This window comes from Hordeum vulgare, chromosome 7H (assembly GCF_904849725.1).
Source record: "Hordeum vulgare subsp. vulgare chromosome 7H, MorexV3_pseudomolecules_assembly, whole genome shotgun sequence".
NCBI classification, from domain to species: domain Eukaryota; kingdom Viridiplantae; phylum Streptophyta; class Magnoliopsida; order Poales; family Poaceae; genus Hordeum; species Hordeum vulgare.
The window spans coordinates 14,109,433-14,133,623 of record NC_058524.1 but is presented as its reverse complement, the minus strand read 5'-3'; the positions used below and the strand labels follow the sequence as shown (position 1 = coordinate 14,133,623).

The 24,191-nt window shown below is 45.1% G+C and overlaps 1 protein-coding gene and 1 pseudogene across 1 annotated transcript; both read left to right on the top strand.

Annotated features, from left to right (window-relative positions):
- The first annotated feature begins 705 nt into the window (after positions 1-705).
- On the top strand, positions 706-6,104 carry LOC123410628 (beta-galactosidase 12-like). Its single transcript, XM_045103570.1, has 18 exons — positions 706-1,018; positions 1,119-1,231; positions 1,358-1,424; positions 1,559-1,651; positions 1,806-1,949; positions 2,215-2,306; positions 2,641-2,746; positions 2,850-2,934; positions 3,061-3,179; positions 3,297-3,464; positions 3,565-3,746; positions 3,869-3,978; positions 4,085-4,194; positions 4,310-4,417; positions 4,534-4,635; positions 4,722-4,867; positions 4,971-5,316; positions 5,452-6,104. The coding sequence occupies exons 1-18, from the start codon at positions 731-733 to the stop codon at positions 5,584-5,586; spliced, it is 2,514 nt and encodes an 837-aa protein (XP_044959505.1). The 5' UTR covers positions 706-730; the 3' UTR covers positions 5,587-6,104.
- Positions 6,105-7,485: 1,381 nt separating this feature from the next.
- LOC123408039 lies at positions 7,486-22,243 on the top strand (annotated as a pseudogene).
- The last annotated feature ends 1,948 nt before the right edge of the window (positions 22,244-24,191 follow it).

Sequence of the window (24,191 nt, the reverse complement as noted above, 5' to 3'; positions counted from 1 at the left end):
TGCAACACTGACACATGCATGCCTTCTTTATCTTTCCTTTCCCCTCTAACTCCATCTCTTTTTTAAAAAAATTTGACAATTTTGATGGCTCATATCTTTTAAACCAAAAACACGTTTTTCAAACTTTTTAGATATTTGAACTCGTAACGTCAAGCCCTTTAGAGCAAGACCAGTCTTGGATACATTTGAAAGATTTTTTTTGTTGAAACAGTGAAGAACTTTCTGAATAACGGGTCTGCAATTTGTTAGAAATACGAAAGAATTTTGTAAAAAACTGTATTTAAAACTGAAGAACTTTATAAATAGCTTGCCAGAACTCTGATGAAAAATTTACGGAACTTTTTTGAGCCACACGCTATATTATAGAATGTATTTATGGTAAACTCAAATGAAAAAAATCTTCAGTTTTAAATATAGTCAACATTGGTACTATCGCATCTCCTTTGTAGGAGTATATCTTACTAGCACGAGTAGGCAGACATACATGAGAAAAACTCATTCCCGGGAGAATGCGCTGCATGGCACGGACAGATGTGGGGCTGGTTGATTTGACCACATGCAGATGCAGATGGACGGCAACGATATGAGCGCGCGGCCTTGGCGGGTTGCCCGGGCTTGGGTATGCCGGAGATGCAGGGCGTCCGCTCCCGCTCAAGAGGCCCCGCCCTTCAAATCGGGGACCTCCTCCCCAGGCCCCTCGCTAGTGTCGACCTCACATCCCCTGGCGCGCATGAAGATGAAGGGGACCGTCGCCGCGGCGCTGATTCTGGCCGCGCTCCTCGCGGGCGCGGCGGAGGCGTCCAAGTGGACCTTGACCAAGAAGGGCACCGTCGTCTCCTACGACGAGCGCTCCCTCCTCATCGACGGCAAGCGGGACCTCTTCTTCTCGGGCGCCATCCACTACCCGCGCAGCCCCCCCGATATGTGGCACAAGCTGCTCAAGACCGCCAAGGATGGCGGCCTCAACACCATCGAGACCTACGTCTTCTGGAACGCCCACGAGCCCGAGCCCGGCAAGGTACGAGCCCGATCGAGCCAGAGTTGCCTCCGTAAAATACATCCAGCAGAGGCAGTCGATCAGGTCAGCTCACCCGTTGCATTGCATTGCATGCATGCAGTACAATTTCGAAGGCAGGAACGACTTGATCAAGTTCCTCAAGCTCATCCAGAGCCACGACATGTACGCCCTCGTGCGCATCGGCCCATTCATCCAGGCAGAATGGAATCACGGGTATTCCTCTTAATCTGCCCCCCCCCCCCCCCCCCCCCCCGCCCTGCCAAATTAAAACATCTTCTCTCTTCACTCTAATTCTAATCCTCATTCATGTGTGTCTGTTTCTGTTTGTCTTCCCTTCAGTGGATTGCCGTATTGGCTCAGGGAGATTCCACACATAATATTCCGCGCCAACAACGAGCCTTACAAGGTAATCAACCAATAGATCAATCACTCACTCACACGGTTAATTGCAAGTCTGGTAGTAGCAGCTCGATGTGGCAAGAGTTTCAGACAGATCGATGACCGCCGGTGTGTTTGTTTTGTCAACTATATATAATGCAGAAAGAAATGGAGAAGTTTGTGAGATTCATAGTGCAAAAGTTGAAGGATGCCGAAATGTTCGCATCTCAAGGAGGGCCCGTTATTCTAGCCCAGGTCAGTTCAATTCTAGAGAACCTGTATATATATATGATGATGTTAAGTAATTATATATATATATATATATATATATATATATATATATATATATATATATATATCTGTTTATGGCATGCCGGTGATTCATGCGCCGTACGTGCACATTTCACAGATCGAGAATGAGTATGGGAATATTAAAAAGGACCATATAGTTGAAGGTGACAAGTACCTTGAATGGGCTGCCCAAATGGCCATCAGCACCAACACTGGAGTCCCATGGATAATGTGCAAGCAATCTACGGCCCCTGGTGAAGTGGTAACTCTTTTACGAAACATGCATGTGGTGAACATGTTAAGACATGCATGATATTAAATGATAATAAAAAACACATCAGTTTTTTTTTATAACTAAGGCCCCATTTGATAAAGGAACTGAAATCCTGTAAAAGTTGAACCGCTTTTCTGGAAACCCTGCGCCCCCAAACAAGCTGTAAATTTGAACAATTACTTTAAATGAGAATGTTTGATCCAGATTGTACTCCCTTGTCTCCATCTCTTAATATGTGCCTCCATCTCACTAGATTCCTACTTGCAACGGAAGGCACTGTGGGGACACATGGACTCTGAAAGACAAAAATAAACCCCGCCTTTGGACCGAGAATTGGACTGCACAGTAAGTTCAAGTTTTTCATACTCAACATTCTGCTTGTTTTCCAAAATTGGTATGTCATTGATGCTTATGGAAAGGAAGATGTTGCACCCGTAGGTGAAATCACCATTATAATGTTGCGAGTGGATCACGCGAAATATTTTTCAACTTGTTCTAAAGAGGATACTGACATACCATGATATCTTATCTGTCATTAACCGAATATATACAACATATTATCCTTGCAGGGATACTACTATGATGAACATTCTGATAGTGGAAATCAGAAGAGACATGTTATCTATCATCAAGTAATTTTTTGACATTAATACTTACAGTAATTTCTTGGAATACACAGGTTCAGAGCATTTGGTGATCAATTAGCTTTGCGTTCAGCAGAGGACATTGCATATTCCGTGTTACGTTTTTTTGCCAAGGGTGGGACATTGGTAAACTACTACATGGTATGCCTATCCCTTTGTATTTTGGCAACTCTATGCATTAAAATCGCCACAAAGATAATACTATAACTTTTCATGGAACTGCGTGGTAACTTGTTTTGAACAGTATTATGGTGGAACAAATTTTGGAAGGACGGGTGCTTCCTATGTGTTGACCGGATATTATGATGAAGGCCCCGTCGATGAATACGGTTAGATTGGCTCAATTGCACATTTCCTGTTTTCCTGGTTACATCTGTTGCGTCGATTGTGTCCAACAATTAGTTATTCGGTCAATGTACTTTTTTGAGTGAAGTTCGGTCCATGTACTCATCTAGGTATGCCGAAGGCTCCCAAGTATGGGCATCTCAGGGACTTGCACAATTTAATCAAGTCATACAGTAGAGCTTTCCTTGAGGGGAAACAATCATTCGAGCTATTGGCTCATGGGTATGAGGTTGGGAACAATTGCTTCCATCATTTCTGCACAAAAAAACATGGCATGTTTTGTGTGACAGTTGTGTTATTGAATAGTCAATTTTTTTCTGGTCTGATTAGTTTCCTGCACGTGTAGGCACACAACTTCGAGATTCCTGAGGAAAAGCTATGCTTGGCTTTCATCTCCAACAACAATACAGGGGAGGATGGAACCGTGAATTTCCGAGGGGACAAGTACTACATTCCGAGCCGCTCTGTTTCCATCCTTGCAGACTGCAAGCATGTGGTGTACAACACAAAGAGAGTATGTGCACCATATGCACTTGCGTTTAATTAGTAAGGACATTCCTTCAGCGGTGATAAAGAACATATTCCTGACTTGTGTTATGCATATGTTATGCTAGGTGTTTGTTCAACACAGTGAAAGGTCATTCCATACTGCCCAAAAGCTAGCCAAGAGCAATGCTTGGGAGATGTACTCAGAGCCGATTCCGAGGTATAAACTAACTAGTATCCGGAACAAGGAACCCATGGAGCAGTATAACCTGACCAAGGACGATAGTGACTATTTGTGGTACACCACAAGGTGTTGTTTCTTTCATCACACCTTCATTTCAGCTCAGTATTATGAGCATTTATACTTTAATTTTCCCACAGGTAGCAAAATGGTGAATTCATTATTTGTGTTTGTTTACAACAACCATGCAGCTTTCGCTTGGAGGCAGATGATTTGCCATTCAGGGGTGACATCCGGCCTGTGGTTCAGGTCAAAAGCACTTCACATGCTTTGATGGGATTTGTCAATGATGCCTTTGCAGGTAACATATCCAACTCTGTAACAATCTTGTTTATCCAAAAGCAGATACCAATTGCAAGCACTAACATTTGTACTAAAAAGAGATCTCATAACCGCCATCCATCCAGGGAATGGTCGTGGAAGCAAGAAAGAAAAGGGTTTCATGTTTGAAACACCCATTAATCTAAGAATAGGTATCAACCATCTCGCACTACTATCATCATCCATGGGAATGAAGGTAATATCTAAGTGTTTCGGGGCCTAGCTCGTTACGTGATGGTTGCACACAATTTATGATGGAATCTTGACTAATCATATATAGTTCTATTTGCACATTTTGCTGTTGTTTGCAGGACAGTGGTGGTGAACTCGTTGAAGTAAAGGGTGGCATTCAGGATTGCACAATACAGGGTCTCAACACGGGTACCTTAGATTTACAAGTTAATGGTTGGGGCCATAAGGTACATGCTATTGCGCTTGGTATTTGCGAAAAGGATACATGCACTTTCGCTCCTCAAGGCATAATGAACTGATATACGTACTGAGAAATGATCACCTCCATGCTTGTTTTAACCAGGTCAAATTGGAGGGTGAGGTGAAGGAGATTTACACGGAGAAAGGCATGGGTGCTGTTAAGTGGGTACCTGCCACGACTGGACGGGCTGTCACCTGGTACAAGGTAAAAGCTGGGCCACAAAAAGGATCATGATACATTCATTCTCTTCAATCTTTGTTTCCAACACTGTATGTTTCATGTCATGTCAGAGATACTTTGACGAGCCAGACGGGGAGGATCCTGTTGTCCTTGACATGACTTCTATGGGCAAGGGTATGATATTTGTGAACGGCGAAGGCATGGGTCGCTACTGGCCGTCATACAGAACTGTTGGTGGAGTCCCTTCCCAAGCAATGTATGGAAGTGCTGCGCTGCGCTCCTAAACAACCCATTCCTTTATTGTCCTAAGTACAATGTATTTTCACTCTTGGTCTTGGACTTATTATTTTTCCTTTCAGGTACCATATTCCACGGCCATTCTTGAAACCTAAGAACAACCTACTGGTCATATTTGAGGAGGAGCTTGGCAAGCCGGAAGGCATACTCATCCAGACGGTGAGGAGAGATGACATATGCGTGTTCATCTCGGAGCACAACCCTGCACAGATAAAGACGTGGGACAAGGATGGAGGCCAGATCAAGCTCATAGCCGAAGACCACAGCACTCGGGGAATCTTGAAGTGCCCCCCGAAGAAGACCATCCAGGAGGTAGTCTTTGCCAGCTTCGGCAACCCGGAGGGGTCGTGCGCCAACTTCACTGCAGGCACCTGCCACACTCCCAATGCCAAGGATATAGTCGCCAAGGTACACACATTGCCCCCTTATTAACAATTCACATCATATGCAATACAATATTGTTGCTTATCCTGGATCACATTTTGTTTGTTCCTTTAACCTCCTTCTCTAAAAAACATTTTGTTTGTTCCTGCCTATGGACAGGAATGCCTTGGCAAGAAGTCGTGTGTGCTGCCAGTGCTGCACACGGTGTACGGTGCAGACATCAACTGCCCCACGACGACAGCCACACTGGCGGTGCAAGTGAGGTGCCACCCAAAGAATGGCGAGCCAGAATAAATAGATGACTACACCTTCTCTGGGCTCCTGCACTCACTACCTCTTCACCCCGTTTGGTTTGGAACACGCATCGATGCATTGTGCGTCACCTGTTACGATTATAGCTTCGCTGAGGCATGTGTGCTTGATCCGGATCCTGGGGAATCGATACGTAAATGTGAACGAAACTGCTGAGTGATGATTGGCTCGAAGATGTATTTTCCTTTCCTCCCCTCTTTCTTCTTTTGTTGTTATTCTGTGTTGTTTCATGTTAACCATCACAATAGGTGTTGAATAACCATGAGGGATAGTTTAGCGAACTCCACATTTGGTGCAAAAGAACTATTGTGCTGACCGAGTGGATAGAATAATTCGACGGATATGTCCTGTAAATGCTCTGTCATGTTTGTGGGGCATCCTCAAGCCTTCTGCTGCTTGTCTTGTACATCTCATCCTGACAAGAAACGAGGTAAATGACAAAAGTTTATATTGTCAAATTTTGGATACAGCTGTATGTAAGTATTGTATATTTGTTAAAAATTTGTAATGGATATCTTGTTTCATTATCACAACGATCATGGTCGCCCACGTCTTTTGGACCACATGGACATTTTTTGCAATGCAAACACGTATACATTCTATACTCAAATTAAATTTCAAGTTCACACTTGATTATTTGGGAGTTATGAAAAATAATAATTCAACATGGATATTGGGTTTTCTTTATCCGTTAGCTTTTTTTTTGTTTCCCCCGAATGTAATTGATTGGCATTTATAGAAGTCGACTTCTCAACATATTTATGCTTTTATTAAATGTTGGAACTTCTTGATTTTGTTTTCCAGTTTTCAGTGTTTTCTCCATGAACGTTCACCGAATATGTTTCCAATTGATTGAGCATTCAAAATTTTCCATTGAGAATGTACACATAGATTATATAACTTTCATGTGTAAGTCTTCCTGTTCGAACGAACTTCCACTACTTGATGTAAAATAAATAAACGCAACTAAAAAAGCCCATGTGGCTGTTCCAAATGGGAGTTGAAACTCTAGCTTCTTTTGAAGCAATAGTTTAGGTGAGCAATTTTGTAGCATTGATTCCTGAGAAAGAGACAAAGCTATAGTTTCTTTTGAAATATTTTTAAACTTAGTTCAACGTGTTTTTGTTTGATTTCCCATGGACGGATTCGTTGTTTAAATTTGTATATATAGCTCCAAGTTGCAATGTCCAATGGACAAAAAAGATTAAAATTGCATACAAAAAGGGGGGCGATGTGAGAAATGAACTAGCGACCTCTCGCACCCAAAGCGAGAATCATACCACTAGACTAAACACTGATGGCTGGAAACTTAGGCAGAACAAGCCTTAGAACATCTCCAACATCCGCTCAAACGTAGTCTGCGCGTTAAAAAATTTATTTTTTGGACGCCTGACAGCTCCAACAGAAATTGTAAAATTGTGCGCGCGCCAAAAAAATTTGGACACGCGCTGAAAAACACTATCCCCACATTATATTTGGTGCGTCAGCTTGCGGGCACAGCAAACTCTGGGCTGCTGCAGGTGGGGCCGTTTGATTGGGCGTCGCACTAGCGCGTGTCTGTTGAAGATGTTCCGGTCCCCGCGCTTTAAAAATGCTACAGTGACGCGTTAAATTTTTTATTAGACGTGATATTTTTGTGTTGTGGTTGTAGATGCTCTTATAATGCTAACAAGCGTACCCATTTGCTTTTTCCTCCAACACTTCCCCAAATTCTTAGGTTTCCCGTCTCCTTCGTCGCCGGTATATCGTGCTTCTCTCTCTCTCTCTCTCTCTCTCTCTCTCCCCCCCTCTCTCTCTCCCCTCTCTCTCTCTCTCCCTCCCTCTCTCTCTCTCTCTCTCTCTGCGCCCACAGGTCCCCTCACTGATCTAATCCACATAGCCATGGCGGACGCGGATGATGACCTGGACCTCCTTCTGTCTCTGGACGAGGATGGCAACCAAGCTGTCCTCGATACCCCTCTGTACCCCCCCCCCCCCCCCTCTCGTGCTCGCTGCCTCCACTGGCTACGGCACCTTCACGCCCCTGAGGGCCATGGCGCGCCCGGGCTGCACCGACAAGTCTGTCGTCCACGACGCGGTCAAGGACTATATCGAGGTCGTCCAGGTGTCCAACTCCGACTCAGGCCCCAGCCGCCCAAGCTCCCCAAATCCATCCAAACCCTCATCAACACTACTCTCGCCTCCACATCAAGCCCGTGACCATCTAGCCGCTTCAGATCGCCAACCGCTTCGCCAACAACCCATTCGTTTGCATCTCCGCGTTCAAGTACACCCCCTTCTCTTTCTCCCTCTATCGTTCGTAGAAATGGACATTTGAACCCGGGAACTCATCGTTTTGAGGGGGAGGGAGCCTGACAGGGGGGACTTCTTTCGGGCTGTTGGGCGATCGCCGATGTGGTGCTGGAGAAGGGCACGAAGCAGGTGAGTGAGCATAGGAATGACTACAACATCCGGAAGATGGGCGTGCCGGATGACTCCGGAGTGTCAGTGTTCCTTTTCGGCGACGCCCACGCCCACTACTCCATCGGCGATATATTTGCGTTATTTTTTCAACAGCAACGTCTGCATGGACAAGGAGGTACTATTCTTTCTCACATTTTTTCTATCTTTGATCAACTGATGCCTTGAGGGTGATGCTAAATTTATTCATTGTTGGTGGAAGATGTTCTTGCAGGCGTAAGGGTTCTTTGTGAGCGTTGGCTCAGTGGTGCAGATGATGAAGATGGGAATCTTGGCGGATTTTAGTATCTGCAAAGAGACGAGAAAAGATGGGATGGACTGCACCATGGCTACAAACAAGTATGTACTTGTTTCTAAACTAGCAAGCTGGCCCTCGCAAACCCATGGCCACGGTAGAGCGAGAGGGGGCTTAGACTGGGACCAAAGGAGGGATGTAATAACACAGATGCATGGCTCTTTAATTCGCTAGCAAGATACAGAGAAGACAAATGATATACTGTTGTATAACACAGATGAGCCATCCATGGATGTACGGTGATCGACGCACAGCCGCTTACAGAGAAGGCGTGCATTCTTTTCGAGATGCAGCCGATGCGAACAAGCATGGTGGTGGCTTTATGTTTTGTCCATGTGTTGAATGTCGGAATGAGAAGAATTACACTTCCTCAAGAGTCATTCAGAGCCACCTGCTTCAGTCTGGTTTTATGTCGGGCTATAATGTTTGGACCAAGCACGGAGAAAGAGGGGTTATGATGGAAGACGACGATGAAGAAGAAGAGAACGATGATGACAACTACCGATCTATGTTCCCTGAGTATGCTGATACCGCAATGGAAGACAATGAAGAAGAAGATCAGGATGAAGAACGGGAACCAGATGAGCCCGCTGATGATCTTGGCCGGGTCATTTCTGATGCACGGCGAGGTTGCGACACAGAAAATGAGAGGTTGCAGTTCGAGCAGATGTTACAGGACCACAACAAATTGTTGTACCCAACTTGTGAAGATGGCCAGAAGAAGCTGGGTAGCACACTGGAATTGCTGAAGTGGAAGGCAGAGACCGGTGTGACTGACTCGTCATTCGAAAAGTTGCTGGTATTGATGAAGAAGATGCTTCCAAGAAAGAAAGAACGAATTGCCCGCCAGCACGTACGAAGCAAAGAAGCTTGTCTGCCCTCTAGGATTAGACGTGCAGAAGATACATGCATGCCCTAATGACTGCATCCTCTACCGCGGTGAGAAGTACGAGAATATGGATAAATGCCCGGTATGCACTGCATTGCGGTATAAGATCAGAAAAGATGACCCTGGTGATATTGAGGGCGAGCCACCCAGGAAGAGGGTTCCTGCCAAGGTGATGTGGTATGCTCCTATAATACCACGATTGAAACGTCTGTTCAGAAATAAAGATCATGCGAAGTTGTTGCGATGGCACATGGAAGATCGTATGAAAGACGATAAGTTGAGGCACACCGCTGATGGTCGGCAGTGGAGAAAAATCAAGAGAGAGTTCCCGAGATTTGCAGCTGACGCAAGGAACTTATGGTTAGATCTGAGTACAGATGGCATGAATCCTTTTGGGGAGCAGAGTTGCAGTCACAGCACCTGGCCCGTTACTCTATGTATCTACAACCTTCCTCCTTGGTTGTGCATGACGCGAAAGTTCATTATGATGCCAGTGCTTATCCAAGGTCCAAAGCAACCCGGCAACGATATTGATGTGTACCTAAGGCCATTAGTTGATGAACTTTTACAGCTGTGGGCCGAACCAGGTGTACGTGTGTGGAACGAGCACAAACAAGAGGAATTTGACCTTCGAGCGTTGCTTTTCGTAACCATCAATGATTGGCCTGCTCTTAGTAACATTTCAGGACAGTCAAACAAGGGATACAATGCATGCACACACTGTTTGGATCAGACATAAAGTATATATCTGGACAAATGTAGGAAGAATGTGTACCCGTACAATCGTCGTTTTCTTCCGCCCAAGCATCCCTTAAAGAAAAAAGGCAAGCATTTCAATGGCAAGGCAGAACCCCGGGGGAAGCCTGTCATCCGTACTGGTGCTGAAGTATTTGATATGGTCAAAGATTTAAAAGTAATCTTTGGAAAGGGTCCTGGCAGCCAACCTGTTCCTAACGGCCCTCATAAGCGCGTGCCCATGTGGAAGAACAAATCTATATTTTGGGAGCTACCCTACTAGGAAGTCCATGAGGTCCGCTCGGCAATCGACGTGATGCACCTGACAAAGAATCTCTGCGTGAATATTCTAGGCTTCCTGGGCTTGTATGGGAAGTCAAAAGATACACCGGAAGCACAGGAGGACCAGGAACGTCATAAAGGAAGAGATGGCATGCATCCAGGGCAGTTTCAAGGGCGTGCCAGCTACGGTCTTACTAAGGAAGAGAAGGAAATCTTCTTTGAAGTCCTTTTTAGTATCAAGGTCCCGACTGGCTTCTCGTCGAATATAAAGGGAATCGTAAATATGAAAGACAAAAAATTCCAAAACCTAAAGTCTCATGACTGCCACGTGCTTATGATGCAATTGCTTCCGGTTGCATTGAGGAGAATTCTACCGGAAAATGTTCGCTTGGCAATTGTGAAGGTATGTGCATTCCTCAATGCAATTTCTCAGAAGGTAATCGATCGAGAAAGTCTATCAGGGTTACAGATTGATGTGGTCCAATGTCTGGTCAGCTTTGAGTTGTTGTTCCCGCCATCCTTCTTCAATATAATGACACACCACCTAGTTCACCTAGTCGAAGAGATTAGAATTCTCGGTCCTGTGTTTCTACACAATATGTTCCCCTTCGAGAGATTCATGGGAGTCTTAAAGAAATATGTTCTTAACCGTGCTAGGCCAGAAGGAAGCATCTCCAAGGGCTATGGAATAGAGGAGGTCATTGAGTTTTGTGTGGACTTTCTTCCTGACCTTAAGCTGATTGGTGTTCCTGAATCTCGGTATGAGGGTAGGCTGACAGGAAAAGGCACACTAGGAAGGAAAGCAAAAGTATGTATGGACGGGCATTCTTTCTCTGAAGCACACTACACAGTTCCACACAATTCCACCGTGGTGGCTCCGTATATCGTGAGACACAAAAATATTCTACGCTCCGAAAACCCGGGGAAGGCTGACTCTTGGATTAAAGGGGAACACGAGAAGACTTTCGGCAGTTGGTTGCAGACACATCTCATGAATGACGTGTTGGAATTATGCCCTAGAGGCAATAATAAATATAGTTATTATTATAATTCCTGTATCAAGATAATCGTTTATTATCCATGCTATAATTGTATTGAATGAAGACTTAAATACATGTGTGGATACATAGACAAAACATTGTTCCTAGCAAGCCTCTAGTTGGCTAGCCAGTTGATCAAAGATAGTCAGTGTCTTCTGATTATGAACAAGGTGTTGTTGCTTGATAACTGGATCACGTCATTAGGAGAATCACGTGATGGACTAGACCCAAACTAATAGACGCAACATGTTGATCGTGTCATTTTGTTGCTACTGTTTTCTGCGTGTCAAGTATTTATTCCTATGACCATGAGATCATATAACTCACTGACACCGGAGGAATACTTTGTGTGTATCAAACGTCGCAACGTAACTGGGTGACCATAAAGATGCTCTACAGGTATCTCCGAACGTGTTCGTTGAGTTAGTATGGATCGAGACTGGGATTTGTCACTTCGTGTGACGGAGAGGTATCTCGGGGGCCCACTCGGTAATACAACATCACACACAAGCCTTGCAAGCAATGTGACTTAATGTAAGTTGCGGGATCTTGTATTACGGAACGAGTAAAGAGACTTGCCGGTAAACGAGATTGAAATAGGTATACGGATACTGACGATCGAATCTCGGGCAAGTAACATACCGAAGGACAAAGGGAATGACATACGGGATTATATGAATCCTTGGCACTGAGGTTCAAACGATAAGATCTTCGTAGAATATGTAGGATCCAATATGGGCATCCAGGTCCCGCTATTGGATATTGACCGAGGAGTCTCTCGGGTCATGTCTACATAGTTCTCGAACCCGCAGGGTCTGCACACTTAAGGTTCGACGTTGTTTTATGCGTATTTGAGTTATATGGTTGGTTACCGAATGTTGTTCGGAGTCCCGGATAAGATCACGGACGTCACGAGGGTTTCCGGAATGGTCCGGAAACGAAGATTGATATATAGGATGACCTCATTTGATTACCGGAAGGTTTTTGGAGTTACCGGGAATGTACCGGGAATGACGAATGGGTTCCGGGAGTTCACCGGGGGGGCAACCCACCCCAGGGAAGCCCATAGGCCTTGGGGGTGGCACACCAGTGTTGGGGAACGTCGCATGGGAAACAAAAAATTTCCTACGTGCACGAAGACCTATCATGGTGATGTCCATCTACGAGAGGGGATGAGTGATCTACGTACCCTTGTAGATCGTGCAGCAGAAGCGTTAGTGAACGCGGTTGATGTAGTGGAACATCCTCACGTCCCTCGATCCGCCCCGCGAACAATCCCGCGATCAGTCCCACGATCTAGTACCGAACGGACGGCACCTCCGCGTTCAGCACACGTACAGCTCGACGATGATCTCGGCCTTCTTGATCCAGTAAGAGAGAGAGAGAGGTAGAAAAGTTCTCCTGCAGCGTGACGACGCTCCGGAGGTTGGTGATGACCTTGTCTCAGCAGGGCTCCGCCCGAGCTCCGCAGAAACGTGATCTAGAGGAAAAACCGTGGAGGTATGTGGTCGGGCTGCCATGGAAAAGTCGTCTCAAATCAGCCCCAATACCTCCGTATATATAGGTGGGAGGGGGGGACCTTGCCTTGGGGCTCAAGGAGCCCCAAGGGGGTCGGCCGAGTCCAAGGGGGGAAGGCTCCCCCCCCCAAACCGAGTTGGACTTTGTTTGGTGGGTGGGAGTCCTTCCCTTCCTTCCCACCTCCCTTTTTTTTCTTTCTCTTTGATTTTCCTTTGTATGGCGCATAGGGCCCTTTTGGGCTGTCCCACCAGCCCACTAAGGGCTGGTGCGCCACCCTTATGGCCTATGGGCTTCCCCGGGGTGGGTTGCCCCCCCCGGTGAACTCCCGGAACCCATTCGTCATTCCCCGTACATTCCCGGTAACTCCGAAAACCTTCCGGTAATCAAATGAGGTCATCCTATATATAAATCTTCGTTTCCGGACTATTCCGGAAACCCTCGTGACGTCCGTGATCTCATCCGGGACTCCGAACAACATTCGGTAACCAACCATATAACTCAAATACGCATAAAACAACGTCGAACCTTAAGTGTGCAGACCCTGCGGGTTCAAGAACTATGTAGACATGACCCGAGAGACTCCTCGGTCAATATCCAATAGCGGGACCTGGATGCCCATATTGGATCCTACATATTCTACGAAGATCTTATCGTTTGAACCTCAGTGCCAAGGATTCATATAATCCCGTATGTCATTCCCTTTGTCCTTCGGTATGTTACTTGCCCGAGATTCGATCGTCAGTATCCGCATACCTATTTCAATCTCGTTTACCGGCAAGTCTCTTTACACGTTCCGTAATACAAGATCCTGCAACTTACACTAAGTTACATTGCTTGCAAGGCTTGTGTGTGATGTTGTATTACCGAGTGGGCCCCGAGATACCTCTCCGTCACACGGAGTGACAAAACCCAGTCTCGATCCATACTAACTCAACGAACACCTTCGGAGATACCTGTAGAGCATCTTTATAGTCACCCAGTTACGTTGCGACGTTTGATACACACAAAGCATTCCTCCGGTGTCCGTGAGTTATATGATCTCATGGTCATAGGAACAAATACTTGACACGCAGAAAACAGTAGCAACAAAATGACACGATCAACATGCTACGTCTATTAGTTTGGGTCTAGTCCATCACATGATTCTCCTAATGATGTGATCCCGTTATCAAGTGACAACACTTGCCTATGGCCAGGAAACCTTGACCATCTTTGATCAACGAGCCAGTCAACTAGAGGCTTACTAGGGACAGTGTTTTGTCTATGTATCCACACAAGTATTGTGTTTCCAATCAATACAATTATAGCATGGATAATAAACGATTATCATGAACAAAGAAATATAATAATAACTAATTTATTATTGCCTCTAGGGCATATTTCCAACAACCAGCCCTTAGTGGGCTGGTGGGACAGCCCAAGAAGGCCCTATGCGCCATAGGAAGAAAATCAAAGAGAAAAGAAAAAGAAAAAAAGAGGAGGTGGGAAAAGGGGGAAGGACTCCTCCTTCCAAACCTAGTTGGACTCGGTTTGGAAGGGGAGGGCTGCCCCCCTTGGCTCGGCCGAAGCCCTTAGGGGTCCTTGGACCCCAAGGCAAGGCTCCCCCTCTTCCCCCTATATATACAGAGGTTTTAGGGCTGGTTTGAGACGACTTTTCCACGGCAGCCCGACCACATACCTCCCCGGTTTTTCCTCTAGATTGCGTTTCTACGGAGCTCGGGCGGAGCCCTGCTGAGATAAGATCACCACCAACCTCCGGAGCGCCGTCACGCTGCCGGAGAACTCTTCTACCTCTCCGTCTCTCTTGCTGGATCAAGAAGGCCGAGATCATCGTCGAGCTGTACGTGTGCTGAACGCGGAGGTGCCATCCGTTCGGCACTAGATCGAGGGACTGATCGTGGGACGGTTCGCGGGGCGGATCGAGGGACGTGAGGACGTTCCACTACATCAACCGCGTTCAGTAACGCTTCTGCTGTACGGTCTACAAGGGTACGTAGATCACACATCCCCTCTCGTAGATGGACATCACCATGATAGGTCTTCGTGCGCGTAGGAAAATTTTGTTTCCCATGCGACGTTCCCCAACATGACGACACCGTTGGAGATGAGCTATACTGTTTGGCCAGGCCACCATCTTCGACTATATGTACTTTCCAAGGGTATGAGATAAATGGGAATACATTTTACACGGTTGCCCAAGATAAAAAGAGCACCAACCAAAATAGTGGTGTCCGCTTTGATGCAACACACGAGAATGGGCACTGTTTGGAAACATATTACGGGTACATAGAGGAGATATGGGAACTTGACTATGGACCTACTTTTAAGATCCCTTTGTTTCGGTGCAAATGGGTGAAGCTGACAGGAGGCGGGGTAGTTGTAGACCAAAAGTACGGCATGACAACAGTGGATCTCAACAATCTTGCGTACATGGACGAACCATTTGTCCTAGCCAATGATGTCGCTCAGGTTTTCTATGTGAAGGACATGTCTACAAAAACGAGAAAAAGAAATCAGCAAAAGAAGATATCGTCCGATGAGCCAAAATGCCACATAGTTCTTTTAGGGAAAAGAAACATCGTGGGAGTAGATGACAAGACAGACATGTCAGAAGATTATAATAAGTTTCATGAAATTCCACCCTTCAAAGTGAAAACTGACCCAAGCATCCTACTGAATGATGAAGATTCTCCATGGCTACGACCCAGAAGAAAACAGAAATAATAGATAGGAATATTGGTGCAATAATGTAATAATGTATTAAACCTTTTATGTAATGCATGTATGGAATGTACTAAATTTCAAACACTTTTCATTTTCATAGTTTTGTCAAATTCTCAAATACGCAAAAAGAATTTTAATAAACCTTTGTAAGAGATGAGTTCTCGTTCGAAACCCTGATACTTCGAGAGAGATTGTCCGTTTTGTACACAAAGTGCATCCAGTTTTTGTCGTAGCCCTCTCAACTTTTTTTAAAAAAAGTAAATGCACGAAATATACCAAATGAAGTCAGAAATTGTTGAAATCTTGTGATGTGCCTTTGAATGGTGCATTTTGAACACACAAAAAGTATGGAGTTCAAATAAGTTCAAAAAACCATATTATGAAATTAAATATTATCATTGGCGATTCATCTCTATTATGAAATTAAATATGTCAAAAAACCATTGCAGAACATATGACCAAATTAATACAAGTTCATCATCATATTAAAGCCAAAGAACAGTAGTGATCAAATGTTATTATTGCAAAAAATAAATACATAAAGTTCTCTCATAAAACAACATACAACTATGTAAAACATTTAAATAAAACAAAAAATGCGATCAAAATCGCAACTAAGGTAACAGTTGACCCAACAGCATAATGATACCAAGCGTCTTTATCAATGGCCAATTTTCTAATATTCCTAATCTTCAAGCGCATTTCATCCATCTTCAAGCGCATTGCATCCATCTTCAACCGCATCGCATCAATCTTCATCTTGCGATCATCGATGACATCGGCGACATGCAACTCCAGTTCCATATTCTTATCCTCAATTATTTTCAATTTTTTCTTCAAGTATTTGTTTTCTTTTTCAACCAAATTTAACTTCTCGACAAGAATTTCTATGTGGGTTGGAATTTCCGGTTCACATACCTCCTAGATTAAAAAATATATGTCACGTTGGTCGTCATAATTGTCATAAACACTAAATAAAACAAATAGTTATTAAAGATAATATATACCACATCCGAATCATAGACGCGACGAGGGCCGACGGAGGCGGATACCAAAACCATCGCACTATATAATAACAAAAAATAATGAAAGTGAGTAATTTATACAAGTATGTATCTAAATCAAACAAGTAAGATTTTTTTTCTTTTAAAAAGAAGATAAGAACAAGAGGCTCACCACGGTAGTGCTCGCGACGAGATCGGTGCGGGGCGATCGACAATGGTGAGGACGGGCACGGGATGACACCCTACGCATGTGCAGACTCTAAGAAGTTAATTTGAGCATTTCAAATGAGCTACACTAGCAGTGACAAATGAAAGGATGAAGTAGCTAACCTTTTAAAACACTTGTGCAATTGGTGCACCGCCAAACCTAGACAAATATTAAGGAAAATGGAGCTTGGAGGTCGAGCTTGGAGAGGAGAAAGCTTAAGTAGAGTGGCTCGGGCATTTCATCGAACACGTCATGTGCATGAACTAGAGTGGCAAGAGCATGGCATGGTCACACTTCAACAACCAAAAAACAGAGGAGATGGTGGGCAGGGGCGAGGGTTTATATAGGCAACACTTTAGTCCCCGCTTTTGTCTAAAATCGGGACTAATAGCCTAACCTTTAGTCCCGGTTCTTGCCACAAACCGGGACTAAAGGCCCCTGCTTCCCGTCTTCTGGTCTGCAGAAAAAGGGCCTTTAGTCCCGGGTCGTGGCTCCACCTGGGACTAAAGGGTGTCTTTAGTCCCGGTTCGAACCCCGAACCGGGACCAAAGATCCTAATATATAAGCGGGAGTTGGAAATTTCCAACCCAAATCGCCATTTCGTTCTTCTTCCTCGGACTCTCCTGCCCGGCGCGGCACGGACGAACTCGACGCCGCCAGGCTGCCCGCCGTCCTGCTCGCCGCCGCCTGCCGTCCTCCTCGCCGCCGCCGTCGTCCTCCTCGCCGCGCGCCGCAGCATTCCTCGCCGCGCGCCGCCGTCCTCCTCGCCGCGCGCCGTCGACACCTCCGGCCGGTAAGCCCCCCGCCCCCTCCTCCCCAACACTCCGGCCAGTAGAAGAAAAGAAGAAAAAGGAGAAGAAAGGAAGAAAAAGGAGAAGAAAAGAAGAGAAAGGAAGAAAAAGGAGAAGAAAGGAAGAAAAAGGAGAAGAAAGGAAGAAAAAGGGAAGGAGAAGAAAAGAAGAAAAAGGAGAAGAAAAGAAGAAAAAGGGAAGAAAGGAAGAAAAAGGAGAAGAAAGGAAGAAAAAGAGAAGAAAATAAGAAAAATATTTTTTTGTCATTTAATTCCTATTGTTATTAGGTTTGTGCTAGATTATTAGGGTTAGTAATATGTAGAATTAGAAAAAAGGAAAATAAGAAGAGGAGGAGAAGAAAAGAAGAAAAAGGAGAATAAGAAGAGGAGGAGAGGAGAAGAAGAGGAAAAATAGAAGAAGAGGAGAAGTAGAAGAAGAGAAAAAATTAGGAGAGGAGAAGTAGAAGAAGAGAAGAGGAGAAGTAGTAGAAGAAGAGGAGAAGTAGAAGTAGAAGAAGTAGAAGAAGAGGAGAAATAGAAGAAGAGGAAAAATTAGTTTAGGGTTACAAGAAGAAGAAATATATTTTTTGTCATTTAATTTTGCTATTGTATAGTGTATATGCTTAAGTGTACAGTGTTTCTTAGATTATTGCTTAATTTTGCTATTGTATATGCTTAAGTGTTAATAGTTCAATTTTGCTATTGTATATGCTTAAGTGTTAATAGTTTATTTTTAGCAAGAAAATTAATAGAACTAGTTTATTTTTTTTAGTTCATTTTACGATGCCTATCCCGCATCCTCGTCGTCTACTCGGCGGAGGACACCTGCTTGATCAGAGGGGCTCTGTCCGGGACTGGGCTCCGCCTGGCTGGTATTGAGAGGTGCTACCTTCCGGGGGGCGTAGGTTGGTGAGGAGCCAGCCCGTCGTTGACCCGATCCTTGTTTGGTGGCGGTCGCGTGGGCCAGTGAGGGTGCCGAGGCTTCCGGATACCGCGGAGGTGGTACGTCACCGTGTCAGCGAGGAGGATGAGCACGTCCGTCGCTACATGGTTGCGTTGGAGGGCAGGTTCGAGCATACCTGGCAGGTTCTTCGGGGATCTCACTGGAGCTATGATCCTGTGATGGTTCCTTCTCTTTGGGTGTCCATCGCCCGCGCCGATGCCCGTCGGGCGCTACGGTTCTAGATGCTATATGTATGATAGTATTCGAGGAGTATTAGTGATAATATTCGACGATGTACGGACAAAAGAGATGATGTATTTGCTTATAATTGAATGCATGCTAATTTGAATACTACTTTATTTTACGATTTGGTTTTGCTTATTGAATGCTCAAATTGGAAAAGTACTCCTACTTTGAATACTATGCAGAAATCTATGAGTCCCGGGTGGAGCCACGACCCGGGACTAAAGTTGTTTTGGATAAGGTGATAGCTCCACTGATGGAGAAGCCGGTGGAGAAGCCGGTGAAGAAATAATAAAGTCCGGCGAGGTATTACATATGAAGTTCGACAATCACTTGTAATATGTTTGCGAGACCATTCGCACGTTTACCTCTGAGCACAAGGATCACAGATTCGACGTAAGCAATGAACATTCACACCTCTATTTTTACCCGTCATTCTTTGTTATCATGATTGATATTCATATTCATCTCCTCTTCTTATATAGTACACGGCCATGAGGACGAAGGTACTACCAGAGCAACGCGCGATTGCTGTTGCAGAGGAGCTTGCGACCTTTCTGAGGACGGAAGCTATAGATGACAAAGGACGATTTAGTGTAGCTAGGGGCCATTACTGATGTTCGTCCATGTAATCGAATAGACGGGCTCTAGTCCCGATAATTCAGATCTCCATATAATTGTATGTATATATGCTCGCTTGTAAGATAAGTTAATCTTATATATATATGCATAATTATTTCTATTTAAATTATATGAAAACTAATTTCCGAACACCAAACGAGGCATCTGAAACCCTAAAACCCTAAAATAATTTCATTCAAAAAAAAACCTAAACCCTGAAACTCTTTAGTCCCGGTCCGTGTAACGAATCGGGACTAAAGGGCCTGCCCCTGGGGCGCTACGAGACGCCCACGTGGAGCACCTTTAGTCCCGGCTTGTAACAGGGCCGGGACTAAAGGTTAGGCCTTTAGTCCCGCCCCTTTAGTCCCGGTTGGTGAACCGGGACTAAAGCCCCTTACGGGCCGGGGCTAAAAGCCCCGTCCCCACTAGTGTAGGTAGGGGTAGTGTATTGTGTATTGAGAAAAATGCACTAGAGTTTGGGGTTTTATAGGAAAATGTGGGGATGAAACATGTCAAATACACTAGAACCAAACAGTGTTATGGAATATGTAGGGATTCAGGGGTTTGACCGAAATAATCCTCACTAATTATCTAAAATACACTAGTATCAAATAAGGCCTCATTGTTTTGTGATCAAGCCCATGGAAAATGTAGCCGGTGGTGTGTTACTACATTGTGGAGTCTTTGGCTGAGGCCATGCATTAAGAAGGTGATCTTCTGATGCGTCTATTAGTCATGGGCTAATTATCAACAAGTATGGTGATAGCCAGCTTTACCGTGATCTCCAAAGAATAATAACTATGTACTACGCCAGCTTTAGGTGGAGTAACATAGTGCTGAACTTTGACATTTTCATTTTGTTATGAGTTTCCTCTTAATATTTGGTAATTTGTTTAATTCATATTTCTTTTGATATTCGATGATGTTTTCAGAGTATGGTTTCACTATAGGAAATTTGTTTGGAGTTCTCCATGTTTGCATAATTCTATGTAGACTGATGTGTCGATTATTTTGGCATCCAATTATTTCCCAAAACATCATCTAGATGTTTAGTTCCATTACAATGACATCGTATTTTATTTCATAAAGTGATTGCTCCATCACTTACACATCTTCTATTCTTAAATAATGCAACCCACTACCTATTTTCCCTTTCATGCAACCATGCCGCATCATCAAGGTATGCATTTAGTCACAAGTATTTATTTTTCCTCATATAACCATGCCACATCATCAAATTATGCATGTGGTCATGAGTTAAAATGTGCGTATGTTAAAGTCCTGCGCCGTGCTCTCCTTCGTCAACCAGTTTTTCATCTTAGACATCCCTGCACCCTACGATCCAACGAACCAGCCACCTCACCGTGCATCGTGTGGCCTTCGTTGGTTTGGATCTAGCATGTCATATCTGCTACTAGAATAGGACTGCCCGACAGTACAGGTTGCAAGTTGCAACGTCAATGTACGTACGTATGCTGCTCCGTCGCGATTCCCTCTGGCCAAGGAGGAACCGTCCAAAACCGCATATTCACGGCGATTCTTGCCCGCGCTCCAGCAAACCGACAGCTCCATCCATCTATTTATTCTTAGTACCGAAATTTCTTCTTTCTGATGTAAAATGTGTGGCTCTAATTACTGGCTAGAAACTGATGATGGATGGATGTGGCTGGAAGAAGCTAGATACGGAACTCTCTACCTCAACTATGATTTCATCGACTGGAATCGTTAAATCAAAAATCAGTGTCTTTTTACTCTGAAAAGAATCAGAGGCTCCACCTGATGTTCACACGTGAATTTTACGTCTATCGTGGCCGTCTCCGCGCGCACGCTTGGAGTGCATACATTATAGGGCATTGCTAAGCGCTGGCGCGTCGGTCCAAGTAGTTGCGTCGGTCGTGCCCTAGCCGTTCGATGCAGCCAACCTTACCGTTCGATCTGCGTTGACTTTTTTTTTAGCGCAGCCCCACCCCGCCCCGAACTGATGCAAGCCGTCTTGTCCCAACCGTAGCGCTGCAAACCGCACGCCGCAGCGCCGCAAAGTCGTCCCGTCCTCGCCGTTGGTTGCCGTCCTTGCAGCTCCTGTTATGGTCGCTCCCCGTCGTTTTTTACAAAAAGCTTCAACCGCAGAGCCTTCTGTCCCCACCTCGGCCCGTCCCTGACCCGCGGCTGCGGCGGCCGGATCCGCGACGGCGGCAGGCAAGATTAGCTCGAGGAGGGTCTTCCCCATCTATCACGGGATCTAGGGTTTGCTTCAACCATGTTTACATCCAGAATCAACTACTTGTTGCCATGGATTTGGGCTCAAGCTCTGAGATGAGCTTCGTTGCCAGAATACGGTTGCAACAAAATAATATGGTTGCAACAAAACAGAATGACGGATGTAGCAAATTTGTATAATGGTTGTAGCATTTTGCCTCACATGAAGAAAAAAATGTCGGTGGAAGCAACAAAACAATACGATTGCAACAAAACAGAACGAGGATCTAACAAAATATATAATGGTTGTAGCATTTTCCCATCACGGTTGCAGCTTGCCATGCCAACGGTTGTAGCAAAAAAACAATATGGTTGCAATAAAACAGAATGACTGATGTAGAAAATTTATATAATGGTTGCAGCATTTTTTCATCATGGTTGCAACTCCGGCTACAAAACTCCGGCGAAGTTTGGTTACAACTCTCACGGACGTGGTTGTAACTTTTTTTTATCAACGGTTGTAGCTTTTTTTTGGATGCTTGCAGCTTTTGTGATACAGGTTGTAGCATTCGCGACATCATCCCTGCAGATCCTCGTGCAGCAACCTCACCTGCCGGCCATGGGATCACCCGCCCGCCGTCGCCATTCTGGTTGCAGCTCCTTCCGTCTGCCGGTTGAAGCTCCCGTGTAGCCGGATGTAACTTTTCCGTCCGTCATGGATCTGACGGGAACGAAGAAATAGATCTGACAGAGACGAGAGGAAGAATAGGTCGCTGAAGAACGTGCCCGCCGCCGCCGCCTCGGGCCCTGTCGCCGGATCCGTTGGTCCTGTCGCCGGAGCAGCCGCCGGCCCTGTCGCCCTCCCAGTCGTTCGAAAATGGTGTGGATGAGATACAAATGATCGGTTGAAGCAAATCGATGGCAGTTGAAAAAAAAACAATCCATGTGGCACTGTGGGCATGTTTCGCTATAGATCGAACGGACCTAACGAGTTCGGAGGGACGTTCCAGCCGGCGCTCCGGTTGGAAACGTAGCTCGGAAAGCATCGATCTTTCTGCCCCGACACAGCCTTTGGGATTTTGTTTCTTTCTATATGTGGACCATCATTTCGTGTCGTCGCCTAAAAAGGAAAATGATTATCATTTCGTGTCCTCGTCAAAAAAATGAAAGAAAGATTGGCATTCCGTGGAAGCAAAGAACCCGAAGCGAAGAAACAAAAGAAGTTACCATCCTTGACACGTACACACAAAAGTGAGCTGCGCACCATCGGGTTTCACGAGAAAAACCCATGCGTATACTCTGTTGTGCCCAAGCCTGGGCATGGACAAACTAATCCTGTGACTCACAACTGGTGACGTTAGAGCATTTACAGCCGGACGCCTTAAACAATATATTATATACATCTGCAGACACGTCTTGTCAGTGACCGGACAAGAGGAAGGGAAAAATGATTCAATCGAACTCCTTATATCATACATATACATCCAGACTGTCTTCGAACCCTTATATTCATTTCAAATATAAGGAGGATATGAGGGCTCGCGAACGCGTCTGGACGGGCCTGGTCAGTCCGCCACGTAGGACGCGACCCCATCCCGAAGTACATTTTCATTTTCTTTATTCGTTCATTTCTTTCTTTCTTTTTCTTCTCCATCAATCACATCCAAGTGACCAGGCATATGAAAAAGAAAATAAAGAGTGTGGCTGCACGGACGAATAAATAAGGGACACACTCAATCGTTGACCGGGCGCGTCCATGGACGTTTAGGGGGTCATATTTGCTATGTTGCTCTTAGAGATTCTACGTGATGTTAGAATGTCAATTTTAGGTGTGTGATGTCTCCGTGTGCACGGTTCAAGTGTATATAGCTGGGAAAGTATCTTTCTGTCCGACCCAGCGTTTGAATTTTTGTTTCTTCTATCTTTAGATCATCATTTCATGTCCACGTCAAAAAGAAAACGGATTATCATTTCGTGCCCTCGCCAAAAATGGAAAATGATTAGCATTTCGTGGAAGCAAAGAACACGTGGAGTAGAACCAGACCCTACAACCCTTGACACGTTACAGACACAAAAGTACCAAGTTTCATGAGAAAAGGCCATGCATAAACTCTGTTATGCCAAGCTTAATTTGTATACATTCGGAAAATAGTTAAGTAAAGACAATTTTCAGTTAGAGAAACGAGTTTATCATTGTCTATCCCAGTGCCAAGAAAAACACAATGTAAATAAACATTCACAATTATGAAACACACTAGGTTATCATGATTATTTTGGTGCTAGTCAATTTGTTTCCCCCGATTGCCGGTAGCGCCGCCTTACCATCGACCCACCGCCGCCACCATTCAGACCATCATCTCTCCCGACACCCACGGTTGTTGTTGTTGTCGTCCCGCCTTCCAGAGCCGGCAACAACCAACACCAACCGTGGGTGGCGGGAGAGATGTTGGTCCCCCCCCCCCCCCGACGCCGCGGCCCCGCCCCTGGCTCGACGTTGTGTGATATCAAGTGAAATCGTTCTCGGGCAATTTATATATATACCAATAGTAATTGAAGGTAAAAAAAAAAAGAGGCAGATATACAACTCGACTGAGGCTACGCCACATGATGGGTTCAGTGATGAATCTGGCCGGGAACGT